The 13,308-nt window shown below is 42.7% G+C and overlaps 1 protein-coding gene across 1 annotated transcript in view; it reads right to left on the reverse strand.

The window, feature by feature from the left end:
• cep192 (centrosomal protein 192) overlaps positions 1 to 13,308 on the reverse strand; it is a 174,309-nt gene that overhangs the window by 52,757 nt on the left and 108,244 nt on the right. The window contains 3 exon segments of the mRNA XM_034173891.1: positions 808 to 929; positions 1,514 to 1,774; positions 3,939 to 4,118. Coding sequence (XP_034029782.1) covers positions 808 to 929; positions 1,514 to 1,774; positions 3,939 to 4,118 — 563 coding nt within the window.

Here is a 13,308-nt window from a genome sequence, read left to right on the forward strand (position 1 = left end):
CATACACACACACACACACATACATACATACATACATACACATACATACATACATACACACAGCGTGGAGGATACTGTATCTATTTTATCTCAAGTTTTATTGTTTTTTTGCTATTATATGCATGTATGCTTGCTCTTTCTAATCTGGATTTAGAGTCTGTCATTGATTTTGAATTGAATAATTAACATCGGGTTTGTTATGTGTGAGGCATGATATTTCTAAAGGAGAGGTGAGTGGTTAAAGGATTGGGCTCGAGACCAGAGGGTCCTCAGTTCAATTCCCAGCCTGACCGGAAAAATCACTAAAGGCCCTTGGGCAAGGTCCTTAAATGGTAAATGGACTGCATTTATATAGCGCTTTTCCATCTGCATCAGACGCTCAAAGTGCTTTACACACTAATGCCTCACATTCACCCGGTGTGTAGTGAGCACCTTGTACGGCAGCACCCTCACATCGGGTTGAATGTGAAGCATTACTGTAAAAGCGCTTTGAGCGTCTGATGCAGATATAAATGCAGTCCATTTACCATTTAAAGGATTTGCACCTGCAGTGTATTTCTGAGGCATAGTAACTCATGCTGTTTTAAGTCTGAAACCACAGCTGGTTGTCGATGTGCACGTCAGCTGGAAGAAGCTTGCACGTGATCATTCAATGAATGTTCAGTGTTTTGAAGTTCACCCAATGTTTCTGTACCATCACAAGGTGCTTTCAATGCATTTAGCTTAGCGACTGTAGTTCAGGAACTAAACTGGCTCCTTTACACAAAAAAACAAAAAAAACAAAAGAGCTCCTGTAGTGCAGCTTACCTCCTGTACTGCTGCCTGGAGACTTCGTCTCCACAGAACAGACAGAGGGTGGCCAGCAGGCCGCTGGACATCTGAGACAGATTCTCCTCCCTCTGAGTGGATTTCACCAGCACTGTGATCACCTGAGAGAACAAACAGTACGAGCATGTTATTAAGGACACATTCAAACATCAAGACAACGAGCTTTAGCTCGGCGAGACAACAAAGTCAATCAGGAATGAAAGCTGTAATGTATAGTTACTGTCTTTGGTGGTATTAGCCAGGAAATTAAAAATAAACAAAGGCTCAGATCATGAACTTAATGAAACAGCTGTTAAGTTGGTTCAAGCCGTGGGGGAAAAGAAATAATTTCTTAGACCTTTGAGAGAAAGTATTCTGGGTTTAATCCCCAGTGAACTCTTGTGTTACTGTCCTATTAGATTTATATTTCCTCATTTAAACATTACTCAAAAAGGAGCTGCTCCATTCTAGTTGACTGTCATTTACCATAAGGGTTGTATGCATTGGTATATGCAGGATAGGGGGTCCAAACCATGTGATCCTTTTCAGTGCATGTGACGTCATAAAATCAGTGTGAAACAGAATATTTATTATATATTTATTCCTTTATTCATACTTTCTGCTTTGGTTTGGAAGCAGTGAAGCGATCGTCGGGGATTGGAGGCTAATAAAACCGGATCAGGACATGCCGTCCTCACTGTCCTACCTCTTGCGTCCTCTCCTTCAGTATGAACTGTGATGGGTCGACGCAGGTGACAGACGGCTCCATAACGGATCGGGTTTGCACATCGGTGAAGACCACGGTTTTGATGAACGCTGCTCTGGAGCCAGTGTTCCTCACACACAGACACACTTTACTGACACGACCAACTGCGACATCCCTCAGAGTCGCCACATAGCCATCTGCCCGTTTCCTCTGGTCCTCCAAGATGATGTTGCTGGTCCCACCGTGTCCTGACAGGGGTATCTGAACAAAGATGGAAACCAATTAGACTAGACAGCCAATGCTAATGAAGACTTCAAAGCAGCCAAGCTGAAGATTATAATACTGGTTGTACTTTCAAATGTTTGAGGCGCTACAGGGAACGCCAGCTTACAACAACAGTGCTCCGAGAGCACAACACCCCCCGCTGGCAAATGCTGCTTTGGTACAAACTCTTGCTACATTCTGATAACATTTCAAGGTATGTGACAGTTGATGTCAGAATGCAGACACCAACTCATGGAACACTAGCTGTGTCCAGGTTTGTTAATCAAAGACTATAACTCTGTCAAAATGTGTCAGTCTTGTAAGATATTACAATATCCGTATTAACCTATAACAAGGACTTGTACCAAGTTCCAAAAACTCCTACTAAAAAGGAGTTTATCAGAATGCAGGCACCCACTCATGAAACTGAAGGAGTCTAGATTTGTTAATCAAGGGCCATAACTCTGCAAAAAATAGGCCCAACTCGAACAACATGATAATATGCCTATTATCAACCTAGAACAAGGACCTGAACCAAGTTTCACAAAGTTCTTCATAAAAACATGAGAGGAGTTGATTTCAGAACACCATTTTGGGAAGGACAGAAAAACAGACAGCTGGACGAACGAAAATCACAACATAATACCCTTTCGGGCCTACCACCTCCCCATTCTGAACTCAAAACATCCACCTCTCTACACTAACATTACGTGCATAGCTTAACTCATCACCAGAGATGCCCGTAACGCATTGCTTAGTAACGTGTTACTCTAATCTGACCACTTTTTTCAGTAACGAGTAATCTAATGCATTCATGTTCCAAATCAGTAATCCGATTAAAGTTACTTCTCCAAGTCACTGTGTGTTACGATTATTTTTGTATTGTGGGTCGATCGCAGCAGGTGGAGGTCAGTGTTCGAGTGAACTTGCCACTTCACCCACAAAGCGTTTGATGCTGCAAGCTTTTCCTGTTTTCTGCAGCACAACTCCGAGTTGAAAGAACAGTTGTCGTCTCTCAAAGCACAGTGACAGCTGCACTGCACTGAGCTTTACAAAGACATTTTTACTATTTTTCTTTAAAACTGTGCCATGTGCCAACTCTGTGCCAACCATGTGTGTCCTCGCTAAAAACAGCTGATCCGCACGCATTAACAAATGCTAACATTTGTTTTTTCAACCCAAATTCGCCCAACATCTCTTTCTGAGGATGACATGACAAAAAGGGGCGAATCCAGGTGGAAAGGGTGTGTGTGTGTGGGGGGGGGGAGCTTGGCACGCTCCCCCCACACCCCCTAGATTAAAGGTCCACTTTTGAAGACAATTTTTCCATACTACTACTGCTAATACTATAATAATTTTAAAATTAAAATGTTTAGAATTTAAATGTTAGAAAAATGTTAGAAAGAATTGAATTACATTTAGTTACATTTATAAGCAATGTAGATTATAAATTGTAAGTTTTCTGTTACAGTGCTGTGAACAATTAAATATGCGGTCAAGAAAGATGTCTGTTTTTTTTTTAATAAAAAAAGTATTTATGTTCATTGAAGTCAAGAAAGGGTGACTATAAAGTTAGTATTGGCAAAAACGGGTTATTTTCATGTTGAGGTGGCAGGGAGATGTCGGTAGCTGCTAGAAGTAACTAATAAAGTAACTAGTAATCTAAGTTAGTTACTTTTAAAATTGAGTAATCAGTAAAATAACTAAATTACTTTTTCAAGGTAATCAGTAATTAGATTACTTTTTCAAAGTAACCATGCCAACACTGCCCAGCACAAGCTAAAATCTTGAGTAGTTGCTCACAGAACCCATTTGTTTGTTAGGAGCTTAAAAAACTAAAATAAAAGCATGTGCGCTGATTCTTCTGTTATGTGTAAGAGGGCAGGGCTTAATATTATGGACTAATATACATTTAAACCGGCTATTATACAGCAAAAATGGCAAACAAGAGGTCAGTAATTCAAAGAATTTCTTGTAACTGAGCACATAATAAAATGAACCAGTGTTTCACAACAGGAAGACTTCTTCTCCAGAAACAGCAGCTGTGCAATATATGTTTTGAAGACAAGCAACAAGAACATAAAGGGGAAAAGAATGAACTATTAAGTGATGTGAAAACGTGATGTTAACTACAGAGAGTTAAAGGGGATGGGATGCTCACAGTGAATTTGACCCCAGGTTGTGAAGGCCGGACTCCAGACTGTTTGATCTCCAACTTGGCCAAAATGGAGGCCACTCTGGTGGGAGCAAAAAGCAAGTGGATGGTCACATCTTCCTTTGGACGAATGGAGAGCTCCCCGTGTCGGGTCAAACGCTCCTCAGGACTGAACAAACTCTGGAGCTGAGGGACAAACACATGTATGAATAACAGGTTTAGAACATCCAGTAGAAATAATGAAAAGTTTCAACACCTGTACCAATCTCTTAAAAACAAACAAACAAAAAAAAAAGGAGTTTTAGGCTGTTGGTTCAACAACACGATTCAACTATTTTGTACTATTTAGCCCAGAGTAGCAAAGGGTAACATGAGGTAATCCATCCATCCACCCCCTCTTTAGCAGTATTCTTCTGGTTTTGCTTTGGGATCCAACGTGTTTCCAAGTTAGACCAAATATTTAAAAAAAAAAAAAAATCTCTTCTGTGCATTGTGGGTCCAGAACAAATTAAAGAAAACCATCTGGCCACACTCTCCACATCACTCGGTGCGACTCTCAGTTAACACGGAGGAGGAGTTCTCCTCTTCCTGTGTAGCATCATCTCCCAAGACCTCCAATGGGAGCTGCAAAAAATTATAATTTTCATCCTGGATTATTTTTTCATTTATTCGCATGGCAAATCCATCTGTCTTATCTGCTATGTAAATGTGGCTTTACTGAAGAAAGGGAATCTGGAGCAGCATTTCAGACAATTCACAAGAAATACGATGCTAACTTCTAATGCTAACCCGGCTAAATCCCCTCTGCTCACCCGAAAAGTCCAGGAACTGAAAAGTGGGCGAGCAGCACAAAGATTTATGGTCCCTAAATACGAAGAGTGATGAATGTGGTGAACAAGATTGCAGTGTTCTGTTCAGGCCAGGAGTCTGAGGATGCATTTATTCTGTTCGCACCTGGAGGAGACACATATCTGCTGCACACAGACATTAGGTGGCTCAGCGGAGGTACAGTAGTGTTCAGAATAATAGTAGTGCTATTTGACTAAAAAGATTAATCCAGGTTTTGAGTATATTTCTTATTGTTACATGGGAAACAAGGTACCAGTAGATTCAGTAGATTCTCACAAATCCAACAAGACCAAGCATTCATGATATGCACACTCTTAAGGCTATGAAACTGGACTATTAGGAAAAAAAAGAAAAGGGGGTGTTCACAATAATAGTAGCATCCGCTGTTGACGCTACAAACTAAAAACTATTATGTTCAAACTGCTTTTTTTAGCAATCCTGTGAATCACTAAACTAGTATTTAGTTGTATAACCACAGTTTTTCATGATTTCTTCACATCTGCAAGGCATTAATTTTGTTGGTTTGGAACCAAGATTTTGCTCGTTTACTAGTGTGCTTGGGGTCATTGTCTTGTTGAAACACCCATTTCAAGGGCATGTCCTCTTCAGCATAAGGCAACATGACCTCTTCAATTATTTTGACATATCCAAACTGATCCATGATACCTGGTATGCGATGTATAGGCCCAACACCATAGTAGGAGAAACATGCCCATATCATGATGCTTGCACCACCATGCATCACTGTCTTCACTGTGAACTGTGGCTTGAATTCACAGTTTGAGGGTCATCTCACAAACTGTCTCCGGCCCTTGGACCCAAAAAGAACAGTTTACTCTTATCAGTCCACGAAATATTCCTCCATTTCTCTTTAGGCCAGTTGATGTGTTCTTTGGCAAATTGTAATCTCTTCTGCACGTCTTATTTAACAGAGGGACATTGTGGGGGATTCTTGCAAATAAATTAGCTTCACACAGGCATCTTCTAACTGTCACAGCACTTACAGGCAACTCCAGACTGTCCTTGATCATCCTGGAGCGGATCAATGGGTGAACCTTTGCCATTCTGGTTATTCTTCTATCCATTTTGATGGTTGTTTTCCATTTTCTTACACGCATCTCTGTTTTTTTTTTTTTTTGTCCATTTTAAAGCATTGGAGATCATTGTAGATGAACAGCCGATAATTTTTTTGCACCTGCGTATAAGTTTCCCCTCTCCAATCAACTTTTTAATCAAACTACGCTGTTCTTCTGAACAATGTCTTGAACGTCCCATTTTCCTCAGGCTTTCAAAGAGAAAAGCATGTTCAACAGCTGTTGGCTTCATCCTTAAATAGGGGACACCTGATTCACAGCTGTTTGTTCCACAAACTTGATGAACTCACTGACTGAATGCCACACTACTATTATTGTGAACACCCCCTTTTCTACTTTTTTTTTGTTTTTTTACCAATTTCATAGCCTTAAGAGTGTGCATATCATGAATGCTTGGTCTTGTTGGATTTGTGAGAAACTACTGAATCTACTTGTAGATGGTACTTGTTTCCCCATTTAACAATAAGAAATATACTCAAAACCTGGATTAATCTTTTTAGTCACATAGCACTACTATTATTCTGAACACTACTGTATGGTGGCTACTCTATCACTGTTTTATGTTACTAAGCCATATATATTGATTTATAACACAAAGCTAAAAAAGGGGTAATAAATATAAGTGTAAAGACGCTTGAGTATATCATCAGAGCAGTAAACTGATCAGTCCACGTGAACACAGCGCAGATCGCTGCTGCGTTCATGTACCGTCAGAAATTACATCTTGTTTGCTTGGATTATTTTTTATGTGGGTGGGGGGGGGGGGGTCTGCTTCACTGGGCTCAGGCACCTTAAATAGGCCAGAATTAATCTTTTGTGTGGATTTTGGGAGTTTCAGACACACTGGCCGACTTGGTCTTCGGAGTGAGATTGCATCAGAATTTTGGCTCTCTGTTGGGACTGTTTACACAGAGACTGGTACCTGCTGCTTTGGACTTGAACTAACAGTGTTTTTCAAGACTTTTTTTACTTTTTTACCTTTTTACTTTTTTTTTTTTTTTTACTTTTTTACTGTGCTCCAATGCCTAAGGAAGACCTCTAACGGTCGAAACATCGCGACGGAGCACTTTTATCAGCTAACTTTCATCAGCGTTGGCAAGCTAACTAGCTTGCTAACGCTTTCGTTTTTATTTATTTTTTTTACTATTTTTTTTTTTTTAGCACTGTTGCCGTGCATTATCTGTGCTGCTCCACAGCGTGTTTAGTCGATTTTTATTTTATTTTAGCACCGTTGTCGTGCGTTCGCTGTTGTTGTGCGTTGCCTGTGCTGCTTCATGGCCTGTTTGGTGCCTTGATTGGGGCACTCCTTCTGCTGAATCACCTCTAAATTATTTACACATTATTCACTTTGTGTGTTTTTAGGAATCCGCTAGGTTGCGTAGCTACTAGCTCTTAGCCGATTTAGCATGGCGGCTTCTCCTGTCTCTCCCGTACTTTTCTGCTCTGGGTGTGAAATGTTTAGTTATTCCTCGGCCTCCTTTAGCAGTAACGGTACTTGTAATAAGTGCAGCTTATTCGTAGCTTTGGAGGCCAGGCTGGGCGAATTGGAGACTCGGCTCCGCACCGTGGAAAATTCTACAGCTAGCCAGGCCCCTGTAGTCGGTGCGGACCAAGGTAGCTTAGCCGCCGTTAGTCCCACCCTGGCCTTGCCTTACAATATGGAGCGCCTTGGGGCAACTGTTTGTTGTGATTTGGTGCTATATAAGAAAAAAGTTGATTGATTGATTGATACAATGATTTTTTTAAACCAAAAATAAAAAAAACCACACTCCTGCCACAAGCAACAGCTTAGTTTGAAACAACTCAGCTGTTGCTCGTGGCAACAGTCCTGTAATTTCCGACTGTACCTGCACAGAGCATTCACATGGAGTGATCAATTTACTGCTCCAATGATATATTCAATCATCTTTACCCTTATCTCTATTACCTCTTTTGACAGTTTTGTATTATAAATCTATATAATTGTTTAGTAACGTAATACAATTGATACAGCAGCCACCACCACGACACACAAGCGGGTTTTTTTTCAGGTCTCCTGCACATGCCTGTGATCTTTTCAGCACCTGCGCGTCGTGCATCTTTCAGTCCAGCCCTTTCTGGAATGGTTGTTTGCCTGAAATTAAAGAATTTCTGAAGCGTTCAAACCATGCTGAACATACACAGCTTTTGGATTTGAAAGCAAGTTTAACAGCAAATTACATGTGCTATCAAGCAGGTTGCAACAGTGGGACCTGCAGAACTTTCCACACATGGCTCAGAACGTAAGCACCAAGACAAAGACCGCTGAGCCTAAGAGTCCACGTTATGATGATAATGTGCAGAGCATCTTGTCAGAATTTGACAGGCGCTTCACTGACTTTGCCTCCAAAGAGCCTGTTGTCAGTTTTCTCTGTTTTCCATTTGGGGAAAATATAGATGTGGACTGTAAATCATCCAAAGTGGCATCACTATTCAACCTGGATCCTCACATTGAAAAATGAGTGAGCTCAAATCCAGAGCAACACCTGACATGAATGTCGAAATCTGGAATGTAAAACCCCTTTCACATTGGCATATTCGTAGAGCTGCACATTACAGCGTATTGTCTACGCTGTAATGAGCAGCTCTCCGCCCACTTCACGAGGGTTTTTTTGTCAATACACAGCATTATGTTGAGGGCTACACGCGTAGGATGGAAGAAATTAAACATGTTTAATTTTCTTCGGCGTACAGCACAGCATGGAGCCTTCACGCGAGTACACGCAGCGCCGTGCTACTGTCCGCTATTGTGAGCCCGCCCACGCTTCAACAGTACTGTGCATCTCTCTCCCTCACTCACACACACACACACACACACACACACACACACACACACACACCAGAGCTGTGACTCTTTAAAATAAACGCGCACTCGCTGCATGTCGGTGCGCTCATCAAACGCCCTGATCGATCAGTCTGATCAAAGCTGAAAAGTGCTGAGACTCTAAAATAAACGCACACTCGCTGCATAAAAAAATAATAAATCATAATAATAATGTTAAATGACTGTTTTTGAGCCGCACCACACCATAGAGAACAGAGCGCACTTCCACAGAGGCAGAAAATAGCACTGAAACTGGTGCGGCATGGCACACGCGACTGCGTGCACACATTAAAACGCGAACACACGCAGCTGCAAGTATGAACGAACACTGTTAAAGGCTAAGTACGCGCGTATTTCGGGCATATTTAAATGAAACAACGCTGCAATGAGCAGCTCTACGAATATGCCACTGTGACAGTGGCATAATGCATAAAAACACAGAAGAAGTGTTGCTTCATTCTATGTGCAAACAGGAACTGTAATTTATTTGCCTATGTGTGATTTCTCTTGTCTGTCTCACTTGGTGCTGCGTGCTCACTGTTTGGGCCACACCCTGTTTGGGAGTTTTCCTAGTACTTGTTTGTAATCTGTAGCTCATCACCAGGTTGTTTGTAAGCTTCACTGGTTGCACTAGTTCCTTGCCAGATCGGTGCGCTTTATGCCATCGGTTCCAGCTCAATTCCTTGTGTTTTCCTCGCCCGCCTGCTTCCTGGTGTTTTTTGACCTACTGCCTGTTTTGTCGACCATGCCTTTTGCCTGCTGTTCGGGATTTGTTTGCTGTTCTTTGACTGCCTTTCTGTGTACCAGACCCTGCATACGCAACCAGTAAACGACCTTGAAATTCTGAACTGAGTGTGAGTCCTCAGTCATCCAGTTCTGGGACCGAGTGCAGCCCTGCCAGCTTCCACAGTTGAATCAGTTTTTTGTAACCAGCTGCCACAACCAGAATGTTTCTCCGGCGAGTGCGGGGACATCAAACCATTTATAACGCAGCGTAAACTTCACTTTGAATTAATGTTATCAATGATTCCATGTGAAAAGGCGATGATGGCATTCATGATAAGCCATCTTACTGGCCGGGCAGCAGCCTGGGCGACGGCAGAGTGGAGCAGGCAATCCTCCTCATGTGTCTCCCTCCAAGCATTCAAGACAGTGCTCCTGCAAGTTTTCCAACATACGTCGACGGGACATGAAGCAGCACAATCAATGATGAAACTCAAGCAAGAAACAGACGAGCTGCTGACTACGCAGTTGACTTCCGCATCCTGGCATCCAAGAGTGAGTGGAATCCTGCTGCTTCTCCAGGACATGTTCTTCCAGGATCTTTCTGACCAAATCCAGGGCCAGCTTATTGCAGCTGATCTCCCGAAGATCTGGACAAGCTTATTGCTCTCGCCATCCACACCAACCGTCGTCTGGCGGACCGACCTCGACAGGAGCACCGCCTCCCAGCTCAGCATTCTGCTACGCTACCTGCACGAGCCATCACCCCGTCTCATCTCGGCACCAGCTCTCCTCATAGCTCCACAGACTAACTCATGCAGCTGGGTCGCACCAGTTTATAAATGGAGGAACGGCAGCGCCTTAGAGTTGAGGCTCTGTATTTTTACTGTGGACAGGCAGGGCATGTGATCTCTGATTGTCTGGTCAGGGGTGCCCCTGTGCAGTCAAAACCGGTACTATGGGTGAGTCATAGTTCTATTTCTTCTTCGACACCACAGAATGTGATCTCAGCTAAATTTGTCTCAGAGCACTCATCTTTATCTGCTCCAGTGTTCATTGATTCAAGCTCAAATGCTAATTTACTACGGTCATCTATCGCCAGGTCCCTGCACCTTAAGTTATATAGTCTCTTGCATCCTCTGGCAGTGCATGCAGTGAATGGCTGCAAACTTGGTCAAATTACTCATCGTACCCAGTCAGTCCGGTTAATTATAGCTGAAAATCATTCTGAGACAAGCAGTTTTCATGTATTTGACAAAATGACTCATTTAGCTATTTTGGGGCATCCCTGGCTGAAGAAACATGGCCTGAATTTTGACTGGTCTAAAGGACAAATCAGTTCATGGGGACCCACTTGTGGGGGACGGCGTTTGGTTGGTTCCGACCTCTAATTCGGACCTCTCCGGAGTCCTGTCTTGTTATGATTTAGCCCAGGTCTTCAGTAAAGCTAAATCTTTACCGCTACATCGTCCGTATGATTGTGCTAACGAGCTACTGCCAGGAACTAGTCCTCCCCGGGGAAACTATTCTCTCTGTCAGCACCTGAATACGTTGCCATGGACAATTACATTCAGTATTCATTGGAGGCAGGTTTGATTCGACCCTCGTCTTCGTCCGCCGGGCCAGGGTTCTTGTTTGTGGAAAAAAGATAAAACCCTCCGCCTGTGCATCGACTAACGCGGCCTCAATGACGTCACAATTGAGAACCAGTACCTGCTGCCTCTCACTGCTTCTGCGTTCGAGCTGCTAGAGGGCGCCACAGTCTTCACTAAGCTGGACCTTCGCAACGGAAAACAGCCTTTAACACTCCGTCTGGTCATTACAAATATCTTGTCATGCCATTTGGGCTAACTAATGCGCCCGCCATATTTCAAAATTTGGTTAGCGACGTTCTTCGTGAATATCTCAGCAAATTCATGTTTGTATAGCTTAACGATGTTCTAATATTCTCTCCCAACGAGGAGACCCACATGCGCCATGTACGTTTTGTCTTAGAAACGCTGCTGCAAAATCACTTGCATGTCAAAGCGAGAAATGTGAATTTCATAGACTCACGGTTTTCTTTTTAGGATTTGTGATTGCTCAGGGTGAGATCCAAATGGACCCAGAGAAGGGGGATCGCAATTGAGCAGTGGAGGTGCAAAGATTTTTGGGCTTTGCTAATTTTTATCTCAAGTCCAGCCATCATTTCAACAGTGGCCGCGCCTCTGCATGATGCCACCTCATCCCTCTGGGCATTTCACTGGTCTTCTCTGCACTTCATCATCACCCCCAGAGAAAATATGGCATCTGCAGTGCTCAGTCTGAATGTAATTTAAAGCTGTTCATATCAAAACATGGAAAATTCTTCTTTGATCTCTGATGGTCTTTGATGGATACATTGCTAAGGTATGAATTTTATGCTTTTTATGCACATAATTTCAGATAATTACTTTCCCATTTGAGGCACCAACTTGTCACTGAAGCCCTGGTCCCACTGAATAATGAATGAGCCACAAAGCATGTTTTCTTTGGCAAGAGTCCAGTTATTCAACAATCGTGGGAGAATAGTGGCTCTGAGAGGCTCTTAGAGGCAGAATATTCGCCTATAACAAGGCTCACCTCTGAGTGAAGCATGAATAAATAAACTGCATTTATATAATGCTTTTCCATCTGCATCAGACACTCAAAGCGCTTTACACATCAATGCCTCACATTCACCCCGATCTCAGGCTGCTGCTATGCAAGGCGCCCACTACACACCAAGAGCAACTAGGGGATTAAGGACCTTGCCCATGGGCCCTTAGTGATTGTCAGGTTGGGCTTTGAACCAAGGATCCTCTGGTCTTAAGCCCAATGCTTAACCACTAGATCATCACCTCCCCTAAAATTTAAGGGGAGGTGATGGTCCCCTTAACACCAGTTTCAAGAAGTTCAAAATTTAGCAACAACAGCGTGGGGCAGTTTGTGTATGAGGTACTACAAGGACAAACAAGCATTTAAGAGGCATGTTTTTGGTGAGGACAAGGCTGTTAACAGCCCATTATCTGGGCACCTGGCAGCTACGAGGACAGGACAGGCTATTTTGGCTCCTGGCTGCGCACTTCGTTGTGTCAATTCCACCTGCTATGTGTGCTGGACACTGTATATAAAATAATTATTTTAATAATGGATTAATCATTTTCTGTCAGAACTTTGAAATTGAAAACACTTCTCATTGCTTCTGGAATCACAGAGGACTGTTTTATCTGGACCCTTTTTCTCCTCTCTCCGCCTCGTGCGCTGAGGTGGAGAACATATTTGGAACAGCTTAAAAGGTGAGCATTTGTAATGTTTTTATTCTAATAGCTTGGTAAAACAGTTGCATGTTTATTTCTTCTTTATAAGCAACTGTACAAGTAGGTTTACGATAGATTTAACATCTTGTTATAATGGATCAAATGAGCTCTACTGTGTGTGTGCAGTGACGCAATGACTCACACTCAAGACGAGCATTTACGCAGAATGCCAGCTCACAAAAGAGTGATTTTGCAGACAATAATGGACGAACACAAAGTTAAAAGTTGGATCACCGGTGTCAAAATGAAGACGAGCATTTACGCAGAACGCGAGTGTGCAAGAGAGCAATTTTGCAGACAATAATGGAATAACATAAATTTAAAAGTTGGCTCACCGGCCAACTCAGCCATGGAAGAAATAAAGCCAGTGAGAAGAAGAGCATTTAATGACTCTGGAACACAAGTGAACTGCAGCCTGGCACACGGATGCGCACACAGGCTGGACTGTGCAGGAGTGTCTTTTTTTGGACTGCATTTAAAAAATGTGACAGCTGTAAATTGAAAACCCACACTTTAAAAAGGGACCAAGTGTGGGAGGGCTGGAGGGTAAA

Source organism: Thalassophryne amazonica, chromosome 7 (genome assembly GCF_902500255.1).
Source record: "Thalassophryne amazonica chromosome 7, fThaAma1.1, whole genome shotgun sequence".
NCBI lineage: Eukaryota > Metazoa > Chordata > Actinopteri > Batrachoidiformes > Batrachoididae > Thalassophryne > Thalassophryne amazonica.